Source organism: Drosophila virilis, chromosome 2 (assembly GCF_030788295.1).
Source record: "Drosophila virilis strain 15010-1051.87 chromosome 2, Dvir_AGI_RSII-ME, whole genome shotgun sequence".
In the NCBI taxonomy this organism is placed as follows: Eukaryota; Metazoa; Arthropoda; class Insecta; order Diptera; family Drosophilidae; genus Drosophila; species Drosophila virilis.
Genome location: NC_091544.1, coordinates 22743676 through 22768492, shown reverse-complemented (window position 1 = coordinate 22768492; position 24817 = coordinate 22743676). Strand labels below are relative to the sequence as shown.

Here is a 24817-nt window from a genome sequence, read left to right as displayed (position 1 = left end):
TATGGGGTATGTACTATATTCTTAAATTTAAGCCGACAACCTTTCAAATGCTCTTCTGGGTCTTAGAAACATAACCACATTTTGTTGCTTATCTATTGTGCTCGCTCTGAAGACGTTCTCTCAGTTTTTGGCAGCAAACAAATTTCAGTTAGTGGAGTAGATGTTGACGTATGTGACATATCAGTTCGGGACTTCCTTTTTACAATTCTAATATTAAGAAATTATAATTTGTTTAAATTAAAATGCGAGAAGAACTCACCGTTCAGCAATGGGTTTTAAGACATCTTTTTTTATGATTGTTACTACGAACAATATGACACCTTGGCCAGATGTGAGCATATCAGCAAAATTAACCCACATTGAATTTACGTTAAAAAGTGTACAAAGATATGAAATGATTTCAAGAAACCAGATCACGCCCACAATAATGAATAAACGAAAAAACATTTCGAAACTAAAAAATAATATGTGCAATAACTGACCCCATACGATAAATTGTTAATAAAGCTTACTTGGTCAGATTCCTTAAGTTATGCTGGCATTCCGTTTTTTTCAACTGGCGTTTGTTATTTTTATTTTGCACAAATATCCGCATTGCAGTTTTAATAAAAAATGTTGTATTGCATACAATCAAAAGTAATATTGGGCCATAAAAATAGATCATAGCCGACACATCATAAACTAAGCAAAAAGTTAAAGTTAAATAGATATATTAATAAAATCAGAAATTTCTTACTATTGATCCAACACGAATAAAGCCCAACGCCAGGTTTAAATATAAACATATTTGGATCCTCCTCATTCTCATCGACTTCGTATAAGAAATCAGCCAAGCATGTAATCATAAGAAAGATGGCCGCAACACTCCAAACAAAAATATTGTAATTCATAAATCGGGACCTTCGGCCAACTCCAATGTTGTTAAATGTCTTCCACAAATTGTAGTTTATCAACAAAAGCCACAAGAATGTTGCCATGATTGCATAATAGCCACTATAACCTGAAATACAAATTACACTATAGAATATATAATATCTCAATCGGACTTACCTATCAAAAAGCATATGAGACTGTATTTTTTGTCGACCCATCCAAAACTTACAACAACAATCATGAGGAAGCTGGCAGTTAGGCAAGTGAAGTAACATGTGCAACATTTTCCGTGGATTGATTTAAAATTCGGCAGATACAGGTATACCACAATTATAATAGCCAGGCAGAATATCGACACCGTCTGGACTGTAAGTATTAAGTGGAATGTTAAGAGATAAACAATTCAATACACCTTTGAGACATAATCGCCGGGATGATACCCTTTACTGGGATATGCGGTAGCCGCTAAAATTAAATGGAATACTGATTTTGAATGTGATTCCTTTAAACCTGGAATGTGTTCCTTTTCATGCTTCGCTTTTTGAACACAGATAATGATAAGTTTTGCTTATTTGCTAATTTCGAATCACAATTGAAAGGAATACCATTATTATGCCAGGCACAACTAATTAGTTTTGTATTATTGGTTTTTCGAGCATTCAATGTGACATATATATAATACATACAGCTATGATTTAACTCTGCTACTCAAATGCCGAAAATGATGTATCTTACTATATGCGTTGGTCTTCTCAGTTGGTGGCAGGCAATGGTGAGGTTGTAGTTCATAGAGGAGCTGGCTATTCGGTCGATGAATTGGTTGCAGGCAATAGTCACGCTTAGATAAGTGCTCTCCATCGAAATGACGGACCAGAGTACCGTTCTGGATTATTAACAATATTGAACTAATAAAAAGGAGAATTGTCAAAAACTCAAACCTCAAACAAAGTCCAACCATGGTTTTCGTTTCCAGCGGCGTTAAGCATTAGATGGTCGTTACAAGGCACAGGGAGATGCTTTTGCACAATAAATTCCATAACATCCTTTTCTACTTCTGCGCCATCATGCATTGTTATATTCAAAATAGAGCTATAGTTTAAATTAATATTGCCTTCACATATCCCCTCTCCTTTAACAAGTAACTTTTGAGGATCACAACAAAAGCGCACACACGACTTGATTTGGCAGGCACATCCTCTTGTGTGCTCGGGCACCGGCTCGCGGTCCCCATTAAACAATATCTGGTAGTCGTATAGGCCGACTTTCTCCTTTGGTATTAATATATCCTCGTATAGATATGTTCCATTCTCGAATTTGTGGCTATTCGTAAGGTCGACAGTATCAAAATAATCGCAGCCGGAAATATCTGCCATTATTGCAGCAATGAGTGCACTGAGTATACCAAGAGCAAATGCTACATTCCTCATTATTATTATCTAGAATTCACAAAAAAAAATACTTAAGCTTTAATTTTAATTCATTGTAGAGAGTTTCTAGTCGGGAGCTCCCGACTAGGGAGTACACTGAAACCCCTCATTCCAACAACAAATGCAGTTCGCGCAACGCACTCGTTTCAAGTAATAAGGATAAATTAAAAAAGAAGTTCCCTGGGTTCGAACTCGCAACTGTCTTGCTCTACTCAACAGCCATACCAATAATTGAGTATTTTATGAGAAAAAAACAAATTAAAATAGCATCACCGAAAAGCAGATGCGCAAGGATAGTAGATTAGTGGACAAAACAACATGCCAAGTGCGCATAAGGAGGTCAGATTTTTTGTCAGGTGATTCTTTAACGTTGAGTTTATGCTGTGAATCCAGCACATCTGGTTTGATTTGTCAGGCCAGGCAATTCATGAGCTCCCTGATGGAATTTGAATCTCACTTACCAAAGAAGGGGAATTCGAACAAGTTCAACTATGTCTTGCCCTTGAGAAATATTTCGAACGAATACAAGTTAAATTTTGAGCTATTGACGTTGACGATCTGCGATTTAGGCTCCTTACAAAAGATAACCTCATTACAAAAACAAACAATGAAAATCGTCGTCATTTAAAAAACACACCAATAACTCACTCCAGTTATCCGCCTGGATGTAGAAGCCTTGCAGCATTAAAACAAACTGGAATAAAAATCTGTTATTTTTTGCTTACATTTCGTAATGTGAAAATATTTTAAAACTGATTACTCAGAAAACGCTTTTTATATTTTGTATACCCTGCAACTATTAATAACGGCTAATAACGGCTATTAAAGGTTTTTGCAAATGTCCGAGCCCAGAAAGCTGATATATTATGAATCAGGTCGACGAGATATAAAACAACAAAAGCTAGAGACTTTTTATGTGATTTATGTCTCACAAATCAGCACTATAAATCAAATTTGTATTTTTTAGCTACCTTCCCTATTCACAAAAAATGAAAATAAAATATATTTAAAGCTAGAGCCTTGTAATATCGAACCGAAAGTGGGGAAGTTAATCAACATTTAATTTCACATGTATGGGGCAAGTGGTTGTGCATAAATGTATCATAAGTACTTGAATGAGCTTTCTGGAATCCACATTGACGTAAAAGATAAATATAGCCTTACTTCGAACCTTCCAACACAAGGCTTCCCAGAAGGACAACAATTAGGGAGAAGATGGATTATTTGTAACTAATTGTCTTTGTTAGAGCTGCGTTATATTTATAAATCGAACTTGTTACCAATAATAAACTAATTACTTATAGTTAACATTGCCCACATTCGTTGTCGGGAAATATATTTATAGCAATGTTACCCTTCAGTAAGTATTGAAACAAGCATTGTATTTAGCTTTGATTTAGTGTAGAATCATAAGTAATAGGTTTATATTTTATTATAATTTATGGTATTATCCAAATTAAGTTATTTGATAGGTATGTCGTCAAATCAGCATTTGTTCAGTTCAAATATTTTATTTATTTTTTTTAAGAGCTCAAAGTGTAATGCCAAAAACCAAAGTAAAATGTTGACTCAGTGGTACAGGATATTTTGTAGTCGAGCACACTCAGCTACAGCATTTCTACTTGTTATAATTTATACGTTCGACTGCGATAAGATCCATAAATAACATATTTCTATTTATCAAAGCATATGAGAAATTACAAACAAGCTACATTATGAGAACTAATGCTACAAACAATAAGTAAGAGGTTCTAGTCGGTAGCGACCGACTAGGGGATACCCTTAACTCTCTACTCCCAACACCAACTACAACTATATATACTATTCTAGATCATGTTTGGTGACTTGCTCTTATTATTCACCAAAAATTGCTCAAAAAACAGGATTTCGATATAGATTTCTATCGATTGCTTGGAAACGGAGTAAGTTATCGATTATCGGAAACAAACTCGATCTGCGCGGACACTCTCCTAGTGGACCTAGTGGACCTACAGCTAAAATGTCAAGTCTCGAGCTCTTATAGGTTCTGATAACCTTGCATACATACGGACGGACGAACGAACGAACGAACGAAAGGACGGACAGACGGACATAGCTAGATCATCTCGGCTATTAATGCTGATCAAGGATGTATAAACTTTATGGGGTCGGAGGGGCTTCGTTCTGTCTGTTACATACACATATATATTTATATATAGTATAAATAATATATTTATTTATGAGTCAAAAGCGCTGAAACAAATATACACTTTTTACTATTTGAACAGTGTGTTCATAGTTACGGCGTAACACATTTGAATGTACATAAATGTACATGTGTTTGATTATGATATTCTAAAAACATGCCTTTCATAATGTTCGTGGTTCATGTTCGATCTGCGGGTGATTTGTTATATCGACTTGCGAAATTGCATAGAACAAAAAGGCACAAATACTCGACTCTGCATAAATTTGTATTGTAATAATTTCTGTATTGCGTTTACTTCATATGCAGGATTGAGAACAGGGCAACAGAAATTTTCAATCTAATGGCGATGATCAATCGTCATCCGGGAGATTGAAGCCTCCAAGAACAACATACGATCTTAATATCACTGTTCTTATATCTTTTGAATTTGGGTCCAGTTCAGTTTTCTATCGCGATCGAATGAAATTCTCTCTCCAGTGTGATAGTGTCTATCAAGACAAACAGAAGCATGACCTTTGACAATCATGCTCACAAAGTAAATAATAGACAGGTAGAACTTCTTAGAACTTCAATAGCCCAGTAGCAGACGAGCAGACAGGATGAAAATGCATTTGTTCAATAATTTTCATTTCAACTTTATTACGTAAGTATACATACATATATAAAATATATTAAACAGTAATGTAGTAGTATTATATAAATTGTACTGCAGTTAACGTAATAATCATAAAATCCATAAAACATGAATATATTGTGCATAAACTTTTAGTTTTTAAGCAGCAAAAGCATTTTTAGAAAATAATTTGATTTTTTTTTTTCTTTATTTTGCTCGTTTAATTATTTAAAGGTCATATAACATGTCACAACATTCAAATATTTTATTTAATAAACTTAATGACAGAAACAGTGATAAAAAATGTATTTACATATTCATTTAAAACAAAAGTAAAAGTCCCCATTTCGAAAATGAAATTTGGTACAAACTTGAACGAAATTGACGTATTTTGTAGATTTGCCCAAGATTTTAGCAAAAACCTTGAACCCTAAGAACTTAAAAAAGTTGGTTGCTAAATAATAAAACTTAAAACGAATATTTTGTATATAATTTGTATGATAATAATATATACATATCAACATTTAAAATTTTTCTTTTTGTTTTTTTTTTTTTTTTTTCGTTCTTAAATGTTGATTTGACTAGTGGTTTATGAATATTTATTTATTTAAAAAACGCACTTGGAGCCTGATTTGAAACCACAACACTTATTTAAGTTTCAAAAAAAAAAATATGTTACACATCTAAAAATACATTTAATTCACAATTAATTATAATTTAAATCCATTAGATTTTTTAATGTGGGCTGGTTCTTGGCATCAAACATGCACATTTCAATGTGTATATTTCTATTAGAAATTTGTAGAATTTTTCATTTGTTTTTATTATTGAAACTATTTGTAAACAAAATGTACATTAAGTTGGCTTAAAACAGTTCAATTTTGATGTAGACTTTGCTCAGTGGATCAATAAACAGGCGCGCCTCAAAGGCTGCGTCCAGTTCATAACTGGTTGCTCACTGTCCTTCAATTTAATCATCTTATTTATACAGAATAATAATTGTCTGTGTGTGTGTGTGTGTGTGTGTGTGTGTGTGTGTGTGTGTGTGTGTGTGTGTGTGTGTGTGTGTGTTTATACTGCTGCAGCCAAGCGACTCCCAACAGATTGATTTTCGCACAATATTAGGAATTAATCATTTAATGATTATTCACATAAGAGGTGAGGTAGACTTGTTCTCTTCCGTTGTCTGTGGTGCGCCCCTCCTTTCGAGTCAGCGGAGCTTACCAGCTGTTGCTAATGGCCTGCTCCAGCTTGGCCTTAGCCACAGCGGCAGCAGCAGCCGCCTGCACGGCTGCTGAGCTAGCGCTTAGTGTGTTAGCGGTTGGGGCGACCACGGCCTGTTGCTTACCGGCAGCAACAGCAGCGGCAGCAGCAGCAGCCGCTAACAATGATGCCGAGCTGGACATAAAGTTGACGTTTATGTTGATGGGATGCACCACGGGCATGCTTGTGTAGCTCTTCTCGAGCAGATCTACACCGTTGAGGTACGGCACCAGTGCATTGAAATCCACATTAAGTGGAACATAGTAGTTACCCTGTCCGTGCAACGCAAAGATAGGTACAGTAAACGAGTGACGGGGTGGCAGGGGCGCCGTCGTGCTGCTGGGTGTGCTTAACTGTGCGCCTGCAGCGCTCAGCTTAGCCAGTAGCGGACCGGAGTTGGAGTTGCTATTGTGTAGCTCCGCTTTGATGTCCTTAATATCACTGAAGCTAAAAGAGGACTTTTCGTCGCGCACCAACACCATGGGACGTGGCAGAATTGTGTTGCTAGCCTCATTGTGCACATCCAGCGGAAGGTTTCCATTGCAGGCTGCTTCAGCCAGCTTACGCTTCTTGGCCATTATGGGTGCTATCTCAGGCTCGGTACCGTCCTTGGAGTGTTCGGAAAGTGCGTGCAAGTGCGAGTGCTCGCTCTGCAGGTGGGGGGCGTGCTCGCTGCTCGTCTCCTCGTCGTGTAGCTCGTGCACAAAACGCTCCTTGATGTGGTTCTTGTACTTATAATTGTTGTTGTGTTCAATCTCATGCGAGGATTCCGAGTAGTTGCGCATCCGCAGCGACATTAGGCTATCAGTTGTGTGATGATTATGGGCCAAATGAGCATGCTGCTGCAGCAGTGAGTCCCGCGGTGGGGGCGAGTGCATGTTGGAGGTATCCGTATGAAGCAACGGTTCACGCGAAGACTCAAAATCGTGCTGACTACTGTCTGTGTGATGATGAGGCGCCGTCGATGTAATCACTGGCGCCTGATGCGGCTGCTGGTGGGCAGCAATGGCAACAGCGGCCACAGGCGTCTTCGCCAACGTGTGGCAAGTGGATGTCGATGTAGTCGAACTAGCCGCATTGCTGCTTGCAGTGTTGGAGCCTGTTGAATTGGTGGGTACATTATCGGTAGCGATGCCATTGACCATGCCATTTCCGCTGCCCACAGCAAGCTTACTCGGACTTTGGCGCTCCATGCTGGTACTGGAAGTGCTGGCATTGGTCACAGCGGCAGCAGCAACGGCCGCCGCGGCTGCTTGATGACTACGCTGCAGCTGATTGAGATGATTGCGAAAACTCAGATCTTTGACATCATTATGGTCACTGCTGTGTTCAGAGGCGCCCTGAATTTCGCGCAAATGGCACAGAGGCTGATGATATGCCTGATGCGGGCTGCCACTGGAGGCGCTCACATTATCCGGCATGTGGCAGCTGCGGGTGGATTTGTAACAGTCAGCTAAGAAAAGCAGAGAAAAAAAAAGTTAGTATAAAAAGTGATTGATTTCATAGAAAGTTTGGTTACATACCTTTGAACACCTCGTCAATATGCTCCTGCAGGCGGGCCAAAAGTCGATAGCAAAAGTCCTGCATTTGGCTATCGTAGAGGAACTTTGCCGCCTCCTTCATGCAGTCCATGTAACCGCTGCGGTACTCGCTCTCCTTTTGGAGGCACTCGCTCTGCAAGTGCTTCAGGTGTCGGATGGCCATCTCAATGATTTCGGTCTTCTCGATGCGGCCACGCCCCTTGCGCTGATACTGTGGCGGTATGAGGCGGGATAAATCAGCCAAGCAGGAGTTCATGCGATCGCGTCGCCGCTTCTCAATGATGCGATGCGACAATGGATCTTGCTGTGGAAGCATACAAATAAGGAGCACCATTAGTATGATCTTTACCAGAGCCTAGCAGCTAGTGAGTAAAAGGTTATGAAGTTTCGGGACCATTATGCTAAATAATGATTCTGGCCAGTGGTATTCGGTTTTGTTCTTTTTGTCATGTTTATTTAATTTCGCTTTATTTTCGTTAACTTTACTAATTTAGGTATTGTTTTCATTTTTATTATTGTATCTTCATGTTCTTGCGTACAATAAAAAAGGGTCAAAAGCGGCGGCGACTTCTCGGGATGCTGTGCGTGTGCGTTCTGTGTGAGTTGTAGGCGTGTGAAAGTGGGCGTAGTCGTCGACATCACTTGCCATTGCCAGTAACCAGTCGCCAGTCGGCAGTCACCAGTCACCAGTCGCCAGTCGCCAGTCGCCAGTCGCCAGTAATCAGTTACATTATGAGTACAAGCTGAGAACTTGTTGCTCGGGCGCTTTTTCTTTTGATCCTTTGATCTTGTTTTCGAATTTGATTAGTGTCGCGATTTTTCGCTCTAAAATTGTAATATTTACCCTCGATGTTTTATTACGTCTTCCGGTGGCATATTCAGCATCATCCTCGCTGTATGCTGTTGCCGATGTTGAAAAATTTAAACTAGATTCTGTGCAATAAGGAAAACTGGAGACAGCTGCTTCGCTATAATTCGTATGCGTTTTGTTTCATATGCAAAAAGAAGTGGGAAGGATAAGAAACACAAATAAGTCCAAATCTTGTTCAAAAGCTAGTCAAGTTTTTTGTTTTTGTTTTTTTTTTTTTTTTTTGTTTTTCAATTGTTTTCATTGTTTTAGTAATGCATTTATTAGGCGCATAACTTAAACTGACTTAGAAATATAAACGTAAGGCTAATTATTCTAAATATTTATATGTAGTTAAATTGTGTTGTTTTTTTTTTTTTTGTTTTATGGGTAATGCTTTATTTGTTTTCAAGTAAAATTAAAAATAAGCCTAGGCTGCAAAATGAAAAAAAAAAAAAAGAAGAAATATGTATTAATCGAAATGTCAATTTGTGAACAGCAAAACTCTCTGTCTGTCGCGCATCCCTCACTCACACTCTCTTACATATCTCAATATCATTTCATTTCTTATAATGTTCCACAGTTGGTAGTCAACCAGCAGCTAATCCGAGAGTCCCCGAAAAGGGCCACCAATGCTTGCACACCAAGTTGTCGCTTGGCTAAAATCAAACGAGCGATTTGTTTTGATTTGTTTGTGGTTAAAATACAATTAGCATAGTGTACACAAGTTTTTCATACAAAAACATACTCAGCTATATAATCAGGTAACACAAACACACACACACACACACACACCTATACCCAGAAATACTTACACTTATACAAAAATAAAACAAACTCTTTTTTCGCCAATTTGTGGTATGTTATGCTGCTTGTTATCAACACCTTTGATATAAATAAATAATCTCTCTGTTAGATTAAATAATTTCTCTAGCCGAGCAACAACAGCACTTGAAAGTTGCCAACACGTTTAAACAAATAGTCTGCATACATTCTATTTTAAATCTAAATATAGAGTCTACACGTTTTGATAGCATGTGTCAGAAAAATTATAAATGAAAATCTTTTTAAATGCCAGAAACTTAAGTGCAGCGTACAAAACAAATTGTTGCAATTTTCGTTGCATTAAAAAACAAAAACCGTTGCCAAGTGAGGCAAATAAGTAAATAATAAAATAAATAAAAAAAGAGTGAAACAAAATAAAGAATAATGCAAATATTTAATCAATTTCAATGAGCACCAATCTCTGACCAAAACAAACCAAGCTAGAGAAATAAAGGCACAAAACATAAAAATAAAGAAAAGAAAAGCAAACAAAAGAATAACAGAATTGAAAGAAGAAAAAAAAAAAACAACTCGGAAAGGCCGCGTCAGAAAACGCTAGAAAACTTGTTGCGAATGCCAGCAACATTTGCGATAAGCGCCAACACGCAAAGATTGGTCGAGTATGTAAACAACTGACGTACATATATAAGTATACACAAATGCTTACATACATACATACATACATACATATGTAGTGAATACCAGTACCCACCAGCTTATGGCGCTTAGAGCTTGTTTACTTATCCCCCACAGCAGTGCTATCAGACTGTAGTGAAATCTATAAGCTGCGACTACTGAGTACGCCGACTATCTGGCCAGTATCTAGGACCACTTATTGGTTTATTTGTAAGCCGAAGGAAGCTGTAAATGTCACGCACAGATCCGGGCTCACACTGCGTATGAGTAATGCGCACTTTGGCACATCAGAGTTCATTTTGATGCTGTTTGCCAGTTCAATCTATTTGCATATTGAAATACACTTAAGAACTGATCCAGTTGAGTTGCACTCTAGTTGATTTACTGTCATCTGGGCTGCCAATATAGGGCCAACAGGCAGTGCATCCCAGTGGCAGTCCCGTGCGCAGGGCGTGTTCCTATTTTACCGCACTCAAGTAACAGTCGGCCTTTGCACCGAGCGAGCGGCGTCAGTTGCCAAATCACTCGCTTGATTCATGAAATATCTACGCGATTCCCTGAACGCTAAACAATGAACATTGAACCCAATGGACACGCCCCTTATGCTCGCCCAAACTGGCAAGCTTTCTTGTTGGCGTTTTCGAATTTGGGGGCCAGTGGGCCAAAACATTGTCGACGATGTCGTGCCGTCGTGCACCTTTGAGCTATTAAGTAATTGACGAATAGCGGCGCTCACATATACATATATATATATAGATTTGAGCCACTCGAACTTGTAGTGTATTCAACAATTCGTCTATGCGGCATCTAGCTCGTATGCCAAATGACGTTAAATGTTGATCAGCCGTAAGCTGCTTGCCAGGAGCATGAACAGACATCAGAAGCACGCTTTGAATGCGCATTAATTGGAAATCGGAGCATTAAATGAAACGAAAGGAAAGTTATCTTTAGAGGGCCGAAGCGTAAATACCCTTAGGGTAACCGAGTTTTACTAGTTGAGCGATAAATCTTAGTGATGTTTTATTAAAAACTTCAGCTTTATGTAAAAGAGAGCGACTTGTTGAGATTAAAAACAGACAGAGCAACAGATATCAAAGTCAACACAATCGAAGATCTCTACTTTAATGCTATACACATTTCGTGACGAAATTACAACACCCTTTCAATAGAGTAGAGTATAAATATATATATTTGCTAATTGAACGTTTTTGCACACGCACGCCCTCAAAGTTGCTGGCGATATCGTGCGTTAACCTAAAATTCTATTCTATTGATATTTCGATTAATTGTTTCCAGTTCTATTTGACTTCATAGATAAGATATCTTTTCCGCTACACGTGACATAGGCTTAAAATTTCAAGTGTACATACGTATGTATGTACATGAGGGAGTGTAAATATGAGTGTGTATTCACGAATACTATCAGAATTGATTCACATAACTTTAAGATAGCACAAGTCCAAAGTAGGCATCTAATGTTTTGTTAGTCTAATCGCAATACATTGGAAATAACCACCTTATAGACTGTATTTAAATTGCTATAAAGATAATGCGACTAGCTACTTGGAATAGTTTACAATATTTGTGTACGTGCGCTGCCACAAGCAAATCAAGACTGATTGGTCAACAACACATGTCAGATCGAGTGTATTTGTCGGAGGGTGACTAATAAATGGACTGAGTAGAATATTTAAGAGTTATATACTTATATATACGTACCTAAGCAATGGCCAAGTGTAAACAAATTTCTGTCAATTTCTATAACAAATTTATTGCTACCACGACTGCAGAAACAATTATAGAAACAAGTCCGACTGTTTCAATGTCAAGCATTTCCGTTACAAAATCTGGGTCAGATGAGAAAGACCTTCGCATCAGCTCATAGATTTCCAGATTTTGACGCTTTAGTTGAGTGTCGGCAATGAAAATGGGTGCTGCGAATTGTGAAATGCTTAAAAAAAAAAAACCAACCTAATAGAAAAGCGAAAGCACTAAAACGATGACGCACTTCAGGGGAATAACAAAAAGTCAACACATATATAAATATTATAAATCGTTGTCTTGCCTTTGGTAAATTAGCGTCAAGCATTTAGTGAAAAACAAAAGTGATCTGCCTTTACGATGGAGCAATTAGAGCCTGCGACTTGGGAGACTGGCACTGGCACGCCCATCAGCCGTTATAACCTTGACTGCACCTGCAGTCTGAGACGCTGCTGATAAGATAAAACCCATATAAACAAATACTAGTGCAGGCCAAGCCGCCCGCCGCCAGCCGCCAAGCAACAGTCGTAAACAATTATTAGAGTGCTGGAAATTTTTAGCAATAAAACTAGTAGAGTGTTTCACACAAACTACTTAAGCAGAGATCACGTGAGATGTTTTTGTTATGCTTGAAAAACTTGAAATCTCACGCTAACCGGTTGCAGCTGTTCAACTGAAAATTTCAAAAAGCATAAGTATATATGTTTGTGTATGGCTGCCTGGACACGTCATAATATCGCCCAAGCGAAGTGCAGAGTGCTTATCCATCACAAATAAGTCAACAGAGCGTAAACTGATTTGCCAGCAAAACGTGTCCACGTGTCAATTGGAGTGCTTAGCAACAGCGGGACAGCGAACTGAACTGCAACAAGCGGCAGCCACCTCCCCTCCCACCCCTTATAATAGTACTTTTTCTCACTTATGTATTCTCTACATCCAGTAAACAATTCAATAAACACAAACAACAACAATTCATAACAGCAATAAGCTCAATTGAGCACAAGCGGTGAGTGCTGCATGATTTATTTGATGCATTACGTATACGCCTCTTGTTGCGCCCATATACAGACATGCATAGATACATGCCTGCATATGCATATGTATTTGTAGCGTTTGAAAAAAGATGATGCAGCGGATATTAACATCGTTTGAATCAGCCACGTGAATGACTGCAGATTGTCAGAAATAAAAGGCACAAAAGCGGATTGGCACTAGAAACTTGTATTTTATTATGACACATTATTCGATATCTGAAAAAATGTCATAGTGTCAAAGGTATTGACATTACGAAAACATCGTCTACTCTCACATATACATCTCGCACATATATACACACAATACACTCACACTCACGTGGCATACTTTTAGCATAACTGGGTCAAAAGACATAAAAATTCATCTATTTAAATCATTTAGCAGCAATCAAATGCAACGTAGCACCATCTGATGGACGCTGTTGACTCATCTGCCCCACACAGGCCCCGGCGGGCCCAGAGACTCGCCTCACAACATGCCCAGCCAACATTGAGTGCATTAAGCACAGCCAGGAAGCACACATACATATACAAATACACATATGCACGTACAGAAACACACACAGATAACAAATTTCGTGAATTTCTCAATATTTGCATCACGTTTGTCAAACGGCACGAGAGATCGCGAGCTCTATAAAGTGGATGCATATGTATATATCTACATATATACAGATGTATGTACACACATGCATATATATTCAGACACTTATATATATATGGGTTTGTATGAAAACAACATGCATGGAAACGATCATGTGTACGTGCCTCTGGCGGGGATGCCAATGGTCGAACGATGACGATAAGGCGACGCGACTCCGTATGGCATTTGGAATCCGATTTGAAATCAGAATAAGTGTCCGCTCTGAAGAATGGCGAGATCGCTAGGTACCAATTTATATATGTATATGTGTGTGCGTGTGTGTAGATATGTGCGTATAGATAAAATTTGTACTTTTATTTATAGAACGCAAGCATGCGTTTGTTGTTGTTAGTTTGTAAACATTGCTATTATTGATATAAGCTAAATAGATCACTGAAGTGTGTATTAAATAAACGCACATCCTCGATCATTTGCGGCTTGCTTCGACGTGTTGTCTTGCTGAACATTTGGGCGTACTTAATCTACATGACGAGTCTGCAGCAGCCGTCGAGACTTCGCCATGTAACACAAACGTAGTCAGCAAACAAACACACTTTCTCAGAATTCTGTCGCACGGTATTATCGAGAGGCACTTATTACATATCACAAATCGCGGAGCACCAAGCACTTGCTTATCACTGGGTCACGGCCGGGATGGTTGGGATCACGTTGTCGCAAAGATCCCGAAATCGAAAACAACGAGAGACAGCTGCGTATTTGAATATTTGGCATTTGGAGCAGCTGCCTCGTCGTGCAACAAACCCGAGATCTCACACATTGTCTCTCAACCAGCACTCCCTTGATTTATATGTATATTTAGGTAAATCAGTTATCCGGCATCTGCGATGTGCGTCACGAGCTTTTATCGCGTGCTTGCTTATCTCTTTTATGGATGGCTTGTTTGTAGTTAAGTTGTTTTTTATTAAAGCAGCGTTAGAGCAAATTATAAACATTGTAGATATACGACGCTTTCGTAGACGCGTGTTTACTTCAAGTGCCAAGTGACGATTTAAGCAAACTGCCAAGAACTGAATGATATCGGGCACGACAACGATCGCGATAACAATGTTGACGCTAATGCCAAGAGCCTCGTCCTCGTTAGTCAATTAACTTGTTTTTGTTTTAAGCACCTAGAAACCATAACAAGCGATCGCTTAACAATTAAAAGTTATAGACAAATCCCTAAGAACAGGCTTTAGGGTTTAAACAAGCATTTCATTTTTGTCAAAATGGTAAAAAAATAAATAATAAATTAATATCGCCTTCAGTTGTCATGGCTCACGTGATTGCTTGCCTAATAATATACATAATTAATATACATACAGACATATTACATCTTGAAAGGGTCATTTTGAAAACAAGAGCAAAACAGCTTCTGTGGTAAATGGATTTTTGAGTTTTCAAGCAAATAATGCTGTTATTATTTATATCACTGTTGCATATTTGATTATTCAGCATGGGAAGTGACTATGTGTGCATACACATTATTGGGAATCACTTAAAGGCACAGCGCCAGTGTGGACTAGACACTGGTGACACCAAAATAGACGAATAACAATCAACAGCAGCAACAACAACAACAACAGTTGCTGACCTTCAAAAGGACACCGACTGGCACACACGCACGCACACGTGTGCATGTGTATGTGTTTGTATGCCTCAACACGGAGCCAACACGCCCACAAAAGCCAATCAAATATGCGGGGCCAATTGGCTGTTTTTGCTGCTATTTATAGCCTTATAGCATTTTGGCCGTTGACATTTAGTGGGAATATAAGCTGGCTTTATAAAAACCAATCAGTCCGGTCTCAACCCAACCTTTTATTTATTTATGTAATATGTATTGTATTATTATATATACATATATATGTACTATATGTAAACGTATGTACGGTGTATCGACCAATGCCCGCAAAAACAAAATTCCAATTGGAATGAAATGGCGTGGTAAATAAAATTCAAGTTCAAAATAAAAATACAAAGAGAAGAGAGAAGGGAGAGGTGAGGGGCGAGAGGCGAGAGGGGTAAGCCCCAAACTGAGCGTCACGTTTACCCAATCGTGTGTTGTTTTTTGCTTGTGCTTTAGCAAAATGTTTGCATAAATAAATACATAAAATAAAAATCCATTTTGAAAATAGATTCAAAGGCGTCAAGCAAACGCGAGTCTGTCTACCCACGTTTTTACTTGCTCTTCGCTTGATTTTATTCTTCAATTCGCTCAACTGCCAAAAATAGCCTCACGATCCATACCCAATCGCAACTCACAAACACACACACACACACACACACAGACACACATATGATAAACTGTTACAATGCCGGTTGAAAACTAAAGCTAAAACTTAAAGAGATGAATTTTAAAAATAACACTAACTAAATTATGCATAAGCTTAACGCGCGCAGGTGAAAGTGAGTGTGCTTGTTGTTTTTGTAGATGTTGTTGTCGTTTTCTGTGGCAAAGGCTTCCTTATTTATACCTACCTCTCATACTTAACCGGATGTGCGGCATGACCGTTTGCTTCGCTCCAGTAAGGCTCCATGTTGTTGTTGCTGTGACTGCGGTGGCTGCTGGTGCTGCTAGAGGCTGCGATCCTTGGCAAAATTGCGATGGCTGCTTTGCGTGGCTCCGTCCTCTGCTGCTGCTGCTGCTCCTGCGTCAACGTTACTTGCAGTTGCGGTGGAATGGTGGACGGTATCGCTCTTTACGTCAATGCAGGAAAGACAAGATAAAATGCCGGCGAAAGAGCGCACAAATTTATATGACAGCAAACAGGTTGTCGGCCACGGCGAATTTATTTGCGGCGAATTACAATTATTTTCTTGCTTGTATTCTCTGGTGGGGTCACTTTTAATATTACACAAGTCCACTTGCTGAACAACGTATTTAAATATTCTACAAATTTAAATATTTGAATTTTAGTTTTAGGCTATTTAATTTTTATAACAATTTATTGTATCACACTTAAATATCCAATACTCTTTGCACACTTGCGACACCCCTAACCGTTTTACATGTAGCATAACATTTCGAATTGTCTTTCTGTTTATGTTTAAATTGTTAAAGGAGTAATCCGTTCGCGATAAGGCGCATCACTCGTCTTTCGGCTGTAAGTGATGACTGTGCTGCGTTTATCAGCAGCGTTAGTCTTGCGTTTTTGTGACTGTGCCGATAACGGAGACAGCAACGGGTGCGATAAGACCTTAAGTACACAACACTATGATCGCCTTTATGTACTCGCTGATATACTTATGTATGTGTACGTATGTATGTGCTAGGCGGCTTAATTTGTACTGAGCGATAGTAGGGGTTTCGTGATGTTTATCAATGTGTCAATTTAACCACACTTGTTGTACCACTGTAAGCCTCGGGGCCAATGTTTAATTGTATTAGCCTGGTCTGCCCCGCCCGTGTTAACTTGATGCCCACACGTTTTCTGCTGGCGATGCTGCTGCGTTCGAAACCTTGAAATTTTTTGCACTCGCGTCTCGTTTTGGTCGCGGGACTTGCTCTCTGTTAAACACGCACACACGCTACCAGCTCCGCACCGCACAGTACCAAAAGCGAACGATTGTCGAAAAACGTGATTGGTTTTTTTTTTTGTCACACGGCTGCGATTTACACGTTTTGCACTTTAAGCTTTTTTATATTTATTTTATTAATACACAACTTCCTTCGTTTCACAGTGGAATTTTACCAGCACCAGCACCCGCGTGTTTGTGAGCTTTTCGTTTGCTTGTATTTGTATATTTTACTACACAGCACTTTCAGATGTGTGTGTATGTATGCCTACAATTTGTTGTTGCTGCTACTTGCTTGGCTGTTGCTATAATTTTGTATTATTTTTTTTTTTTTTTGTTAAAACACTTGCGTTGACTGCAAACATCAACTGCTCACTTCGAACGGTCGAATTGAAATGAATGAAAAATACGCGGCGAACGGGCTAAAATTAAAACCAAGACGGCGAACCCGAATTCAAAGTATGGAGAGCTGAATACCCTACACAAAATACAAACCCTGTACATTTAATAATTTTGGGATTTTCTAACTTAAAAATTATATTTCAGATAATATAACAAATTCTGTTTATTTCTTAATTTTAAAATTTTGTATATATATGAAGTTTATATACGCCTAATTTGGTATATTGTTGTAAGTGTTTACAAGCCACATCACACTTGAAGTATACTTTTCACAAAGAGTGTGCATATACACAACACGAGACCAAAAACGGTGAGCAAGTTGAGAGAGCAGATGACGTGCCTGGGCTATCAGAGAATGAAAATTGCAAAAGAGCTAGAAAACGTGAGAGAGCGAGAGAGAAACCGCCCCGCTGACTCTGAGCGAAGCACTTTGTCAAGTCATGTTGGGCTGCGGCTGGCACTGTGAGTGAGTGTGTGTTGGTATGCGCTGGCTTTTAGATCTCTGTGAATGTGTCTGTGCGTGCGTTGATGTTATCGCATTTCGTGCGCGGCGAACGTGATTGCCACAGTGGGCCTACGAAGAACACATTCGTACATATTTTTGTAGTATTTATATTTTATGTACATACATGGATTAGCTAATCAATGTTTTCAAACGTAAGTATATCAAATCAAAGACGAAAACTTGTTAATACTTACAGCTTTTAGCTGTGTTTTTTTTTTTTGGTTGTTGTCTTATATTAATGTTCATATGTTCTAGAAATCATTATATTGTCAGTTTTTAAATTGTAAAACAAGCATTAAATATTTGCCACGTGTAAGACTTATAAGCACTACGGTGCATATTTTGATGACTAGACGACGCAATCTTGTAGGCAGCCTGCACCAGCCGTAGCACAGAAGTGCGGTAAATGTGCCTATTTGAATAAAAATTTATGTATACAAAACATGCACATATGTAAAGTGTTCGTTATGTACGAATACGAAAAGCGCAACCATTGTTGCGCGTGAATTTCTACAATTATATATATATGTATAAACAGAAAACTGTATATGAATACGTATGTGTGTTATTAATAAGCACTTAAGATGACTGCAGTTGTTACTGTTGACAATTGTTGAAAATAAAAATGTATATACATATGTCCATGTGTGTACATAGTCCAGGCGTACATAGTTTTTTTTTCGATTTTTTTTTTATTGATAATAAACATTCACCCACACACTTGCACATAAAGATTACCGTTATAGAACTGAGTGGTCATCGGGGCGTGCGTTGCGTGCTCTTTCGAGTTGTTTCTGTTGGTGTTTGTCTGACAGCTTTCAAGTTGAAAGGCAAGCGCAAGCGAAACAAAAACAAAAATAAATAAACAGCAACGTAGAAACCCAAGGCAAGTTAAGCAAAACAACAGCAACAGCAATAACAACGGCAGCAGCACATAATAAAACACGTGAACGTGACAAATTCCAAAGCGATTCGCAGCTGTTACATTGGGCGGCGGCACCATCAACGCCGACATTTGACGGCGAATTGCGACGAGGCGAGGATTGCCTGGCAACAAAGCAACTGTCTCACAGATACATATTCATGCAAAACGCAAGCTCTCATTATTGTTTTTTAATGCAAACATACATACATACATATGTATTATTATTAATCGAAATAATAATCATACGCTGAGTTGGCCGTTCATTACCAGTGCGATGAGCGGTGGGCGCACCGATATCTCTGTCTCGCTTCCATACACACACACTTTTTTATCTCTCTCTCTCTCTCTCTCTCTTTCAGTCTCTCTTCCGATGTTCTGCCTCTCTGTTATACGCGTGAGCAGCTTTTTAATCAAGACACGTTGAAAGCGGCCACAGCCAGCGCAAAAAAATTCATAGCGCATGACGTAATATCTCACGCGAGGCGAGCGTGTCAGCCAATTCACATACATGCATACACAATAAGTTTGTATGCAGAAATATGTGTATGTCAATATGTATGTCGGCTGTAAGCCACACACTCACACAGCACACATGCCAGTTTGTTGTTGGTCACGTGTTGTGCAAATGTTTTAGCTGTGTGCGTGTACGTGTGTGTGTGAGTGTGTGTGTGTGTGCGTTTGTACTATCAGCACAACTCTTTGTTTATACATATATGTAGTGCGCGTACATACATATATAATTTTGTTTATTTCATTTTATTTTCCAGCACTTTAATTAAATTTAAATGCCAGCGGTCGCTACTCACAAAGGCATGCAATCTATTTTTAGCGCTGCCAAAGGTCAAAGCAAATCAAAGCAACAAGTCACTGCCCAGCACGCTCGACTAATGTCACAAACGTGTCCAAGTCCAATGCGCAATGAAAATGGGCGCTGGCTGAATCAGCTTGCATAAGCTGCATTCCTGTTTTTGCTGTTTTTCTGATCTCACAGTCAGCTGGACAGTTGCATTTGTAAAAACCTACAAATGAATGTGTATGTATATATGTAGATATTTGCGAATACTTTGCCTTTGGCTGGTGACACGTGCAACGCCGCAATGCAGCCACTATTAGCTAATGGCGCATCAGATGTTATTACGTATACGTAACGTACTCAAGCCAACCAGCTTTGACATTACACATACGCCCAGAGAGGCACGTGCACGTCATAAAGCTGATACAAATAGTTCAAATTACTCACGCACCTTGCCCCACATTATGCCCCTCAGCCTTATCACAACTTTATATTTATTGTACAATTGTTTAATATACAGTTAGAAAAGTACATTTTTCTATTTTCGTAACTACTCGCACTTGTTTTAAAAGTTGGTTTTTGTTTTAGTCACGTGTTAGAAATGCGTTACGTGGCTTGTAAATTTCCATAGAAATGAAATACAATGCGACACGAAGCTGACACAACAGCAACTAAAAAATGTACAAAGTTGTTTTTTTTCTTCTTTTTTTTAATATACGAGGCGAGCGGCGTGATAAAAAACAAACACTTGTGGATTGTTTATATGGGCATAGTCCCAAGCGCTGACTGAGCTAACTTATGGACACATACATACACACACACACACACATGCACATGTATGTATGTATATGTAAGTCTGCTTGTAGGTTTGCATGCGATTATCTGTATTTGTCTCTGTATCTGTGTTGTTTTCTGTATCTTTATTGGTCTGTTTGCGTTTTCTCAACTTACATTTATACATATACATACATATATATATATATATATATAGGTGTGCACAACAAACTCATGAGCTGCTTGTTAGCTATTGTGAAGCTGCTCAGCAGATGTGCACATTAACAAAATAATATTAGAATAACAAAAATAAAGGGTAATTTTAAAAAGGGTTACAAGATGAATTAATTATTGATTTTCTCAAGTTGTTGGCATAGTTGAGGAAATAAATCAGGGAACTTGCAAGTTTCGAGAATTACCTATGCACAAATATTCGATGATGAGATCTCAGGATTATCATTCATTCGTAATTAGAAAGAGTAAAATACATTTTAATAGCTTTATGTCTTGTCAGACAAGTATTTTCTTGTTTGATTTGGCTATAGTCAAACTCTTACAGATCGATTTTCGTAAAGCTGACAGTTAAACACTTTAAAATTTGCACATACAAGCACATTTGAATTGTGTACGTTATATGTATGTACGTGCATATATATTAACTGCAATTGGCACCTCATATTAGCATAAGCTAATGAAATTGGTCAGCCGGGGGCGGTAGAGTGGCTCAGGCAGCGGCCAGGCCCAAATTCGCTTGGGAGAAAGGCCACGAAACGGGACAAACAAAATGGGTGTGTGCTAACCAATTTGCTTCATAAATTTACTATATTCGATTAGCATCACATTTAATATATGGCTGAACAGCAGTACGTACATACATATAGATATATTTTTATAAAAAATCAAAGAGTCGTGCACACTTTTGGCTCATACAAATTGATAGCGATAAAGTAAGAAGCAGAGGCAGTAGAAATGTGCTTATCAGCCTGCCAAAATTATAATTTCAAAGTCGAGGTAAATTCAATAAGGGTGTATTAGTTCACTGATAAACGTACAAGCAATACAAAGTACCTGAGTATATATATAAAGGTTGATATATACATATATATACACTTGTTGATAATGTAAACACAATTTTCTTTCAATCCAGCTGCAGCAGGAAATCTCGAAAACTATTTGAATAAAAATAAAATGGTTCTGCGCAGTCGGCAGTCGTAAAGCCCGACACGTGTTAGCGCGCATAAACAAATGAGTATTAGAAAACCCCGATACGAACAAACGCACACATTCGTAATAGCTATAATCTCCGTGTGGAAAATGTGCGGCAAAATTAAAATTTTTGAATTAATTCAACGTACATAAAAAATAGTACATTTAATGTATACACATCTGTATGTACATATATTGCGCGCTTTTTACACCAAAATGGGGATTGCCCCGATCAGGTGTATTAGCTGCGGGAATGCCTGAATTGTATTGTATGAATATACATAGAGAATTGAAAATGAGTTTGAGATCTATTAATGAATCAAATTTAATGTGATGCGTGTAGCGGATGTCCTGCTGGATGACCTGCAGTTTCCATTAAAAAGGGTGTGGATTTGGCGAAAAGCGTCAAATACGTATTTGCACAATAGTTTTTGAAAATAAATGGAAATCCGTTTGGTTATAGATGGAATTCTCAAAAACGCTCAAATGGGGCTAATTAACTACTTGTGGCTCTGAAAATAAGTATGAAGCCGATGTGACTAAACTTGAAACTTGGCACACTCTCATTTCTATCCAGGAACGACGCATTTTTAAAAATGGTCTCAAATGAATTCAATCAAAAGTATCTCATGCTTAAAGCCGATCAAATAGTAATCAATACAGTGTTCCAACATTTTTATCAAACTTGCGAGTGGAATTTCCTAAATCCGCGTCCCTTGTGACCCCTAACCCAGTTATAATTTCAGACATGCAGGACAACTGTTTTGTACATAAAGATAGATTGTTAATATAATTATGTATTCTCTAGAAATAATTTCTAATAGATACTAATGATGAATTTATTTGACAGATTTTAGATACGTAGAGAGAAAGCTATAGAGATAGGTTGATATAGAGAGATGCAACAGCTTGGACAGGGTAGCTTCTAGTCGAGCAGCATTGATCTTAATTAGTTTTTATTATTATTTGCATTTCATTTGATTTCAAAGTATTTTGTTATTTGCCTCGCGGTCTCGAGTTCTATTTTCGATTCGCGCCAACTTATGTAAAACTTACAAACTGTGTTACACGTTTTGCATTTAAATGCTGCCGTTGATAAATCAGACAAAGCGGGTTTTTAATTTCCTATCGAGCTTGAGACTCTGGCGACAAGGTGACGCCAAAGCTTTGAACATAGCTGTTGTTGATGTGCATATATAGTTTGTATACTCACGTGTAAATTAACGAGCTCGGTATTACGTTGTTATCTCAATGGTAGAGCTCTGTACTACTACTAGCTATGCCTCGCAGCCCGCGACATCGCCATCTGTGGGCATGGTTGCACCACACTTTGGTGTTAACTTCTCTTTCAGTTGGTTGAAAGCCATCCTTGGTTGTCATGAAATATGTTCTTAGCGTCTCAGCCATCTTGGTCTGGCGTATGGGGGCTTAATAATGGATCGGTATTTTCTCTATACCAGCTGGTAGTCTGCTTAAAGCTGTTATTGGTAATACTTGTTGTATTATCTACCGCACCTGAGTGCAACGTTCTTACTTGGTTGCATTTCAAATTTGTATTTTATGCTCTATTATTATGGTTTAGTACATTTTTTGTTTGTTTGTATTGGCATCCAGCTAGTATACTATAAAATATCGTCAATCAGGAACGACAGCATATATAAAACTTGTCTGGACTGCCCAGTTGTCTGTCTTGACTGCTGTAAGTAAAATAACCCAAGGAGAGCGACGGTTCTTGGCGTTACGCATACGCCACGTGTACAATTCAAAGAAGACGTTGTTATGCCAATCCAAAGCCGAGAAACACTGACAATGTTGCAAAACAGTCGCAGCTAACGCTTGTCATGTCAGTTACATCGGCCCAGTTACGAACGAAATGTATCCACGTCTATACATATATATATGTACCATGTACTCTAAAGCAGGGCCTCTTGACGCACTTTTCGTATCGTAACGAAAATGCATACTGTGCGACTAGAATTTGTGCGCCTGCGGCTGACAGCGACGTTATACAATTTCGAATTAAATGCGTTTTCAGGAAAAATAATCATACCGATATGAAGAAAAAAATGGTTCCCAGTTGGAGACTGATTGACGTGGCTTACGTGTGTTACGAAAGTCGTACTTTCCTGTGCTCAACTACTTGAATAACTTTCTTTTACTGTGCATAGTGCTACAATCTAACTTCGTTAGTTCTAAGGTTGGCTTAGCTAATAAGCTTAACTTGCGAACAAGTTATAAATTACAAATATGTCTTGTAAGCCAGGCAGAGGAGCTGTGTGCCTTTCAAATTGCATGCAGAACAAGCTGGCATTGTTATACCCTGAACCCATTAAAATAGGTATAAGGGTATATTTTTCTTTGTGGAAAATCCAAATGTATGTAACAGGCAGAAGGAAGCATATCCGACCCCATAAAGTATATATGTTCCTGATCAGCATCAATAGTCGATCGAGCCATGTCCGTCTGTCTGTCCGTCCGTCCGTTCGTCCGTCCGTATGTATGAATGCAAGGATCTCAGAACCTTTAAGAGCTAGAGACTTGAAATTATAGATGTAGGTGCTCCTAGTGCCTGCGCAGATCAAGTTTGTTTCCGATAATCGATAACTTACTCCGTTTCCAAGCAATCGATAAAAATCGATATCCTGTTTTTGGGCAATTTTGGTAAATAATAAGAGCTAGAGTCACCCAACTTGACATATAGCTTCTAAAATAGAATATATATATGCATTTGATGTTGGAAGAAGAGGGTTCGGGATATCCCCTCTTACCTGTTTAAATATATTCAATTACGAGCGCAAAATAAAACTACTAAGAATTCTTTTTGGATAGCATATATGATCGAGTAGTGTTTGGTATGATCAAAAAACTCAACTTTGGAATTCAATAATAAATTCCAGATTATTAGCGATCCATCGATGTCTGTGTTTTTTTTTTTGTGGTACAGATGTTTCATATTTACTCGGGTCCATGACAAAATTACTGCCAGTGTCTTAATTAGCCGCTGCGGCTTGCGTTTGTTGTGTCAAATACACATTGAAATGC

The 24817-nt window shown here is 38.4% G+C and overlaps 2 protein-coding genes and 1 long non-coding RNA gene across 6 annotated transcripts; 1 reads left to right on the top strand and 2 right to left on the bottom strand.

Annotated features, from left to right (window-relative positions):
* Positions 1-3: 3 nt before the first annotated feature.
* mthl11 (methuselah-like 11) lies at positions 4-3012 on the bottom strand. Of its 3 annotated transcripts, none has more exons than XM_070206947.1 (8): positions 2938-3012; positions 1812-2309; positions 1609-1756; positions 1051-1239; positions 737-1000; positions 513-681; positions 260-454; positions 4-207 (listed from the first exon to the last, which is right to left on the bottom strand). In XM_070206947.1, exons 1-8 carry the CDS (start codon positions 2983-2985, stop codon positions 93-95), a joined length of 1626 nt encoding a protein of 541 aa, XP_070063048.1. In that variant the 5' UTR covers positions 2986-3012; the 3' UTR covers positions 4-92. The 3 variants fall into 3 exon arrangements, with proteins under 3 accessions (XP_070063048.1, XP_032288745.1, XP_070063049.1); XM_032432854.2 differs by having other exon boundaries at positions 2949-2982; XM_070206948.1 differs by lacking the exon at positions 260-454.
* A 3137-nt stretch (positions 3013-6149) lies between these two features.
* Positions 6150-17565, bottom strand: cwo (transcription factor cwo). Of its 2 annotated transcripts, XM_002052996.4 has the most exons (4): positions 16133-17565; positions 8750-8873; positions 7888-8209; positions 6150-7817 (listed from the first exon to the last, which is right to left on the bottom strand). In XM_002052996.4, the coding sequence occupies exons 1-4, from the start codon at positions 16189-16191 to the stop codon at positions 6322-6324; spliced, it is 2001 nt and encodes a 666-aa protein (XP_002053032.1). In that variant the 5' UTR covers positions 16192-17565; the 3' UTR covers positions 6150-6321. The 2 variants fall into 2 exon arrangements, with proteins under 2 accessions (XP_002053032.1, XP_015027267.1); XM_015171781.3 differs by lacking the exon at positions 8750-8873.
* A 1320-nt stretch (positions 17566-18885) lies between these two features.
* LOC138910975 (uncharacterized) lies at positions 18886-20477 on the top strand. The gene is made up of 3 exons (XR_011416223.1): positions 18886-18963; positions 19362-19545; positions 19770-20477. It is a non-coding gene; the product is annotated as an uncharacterized lncRNA (long non-coding RNA).
* The last annotated feature ends 4340 nt before the right edge of the window (positions 20478-24817 follow it).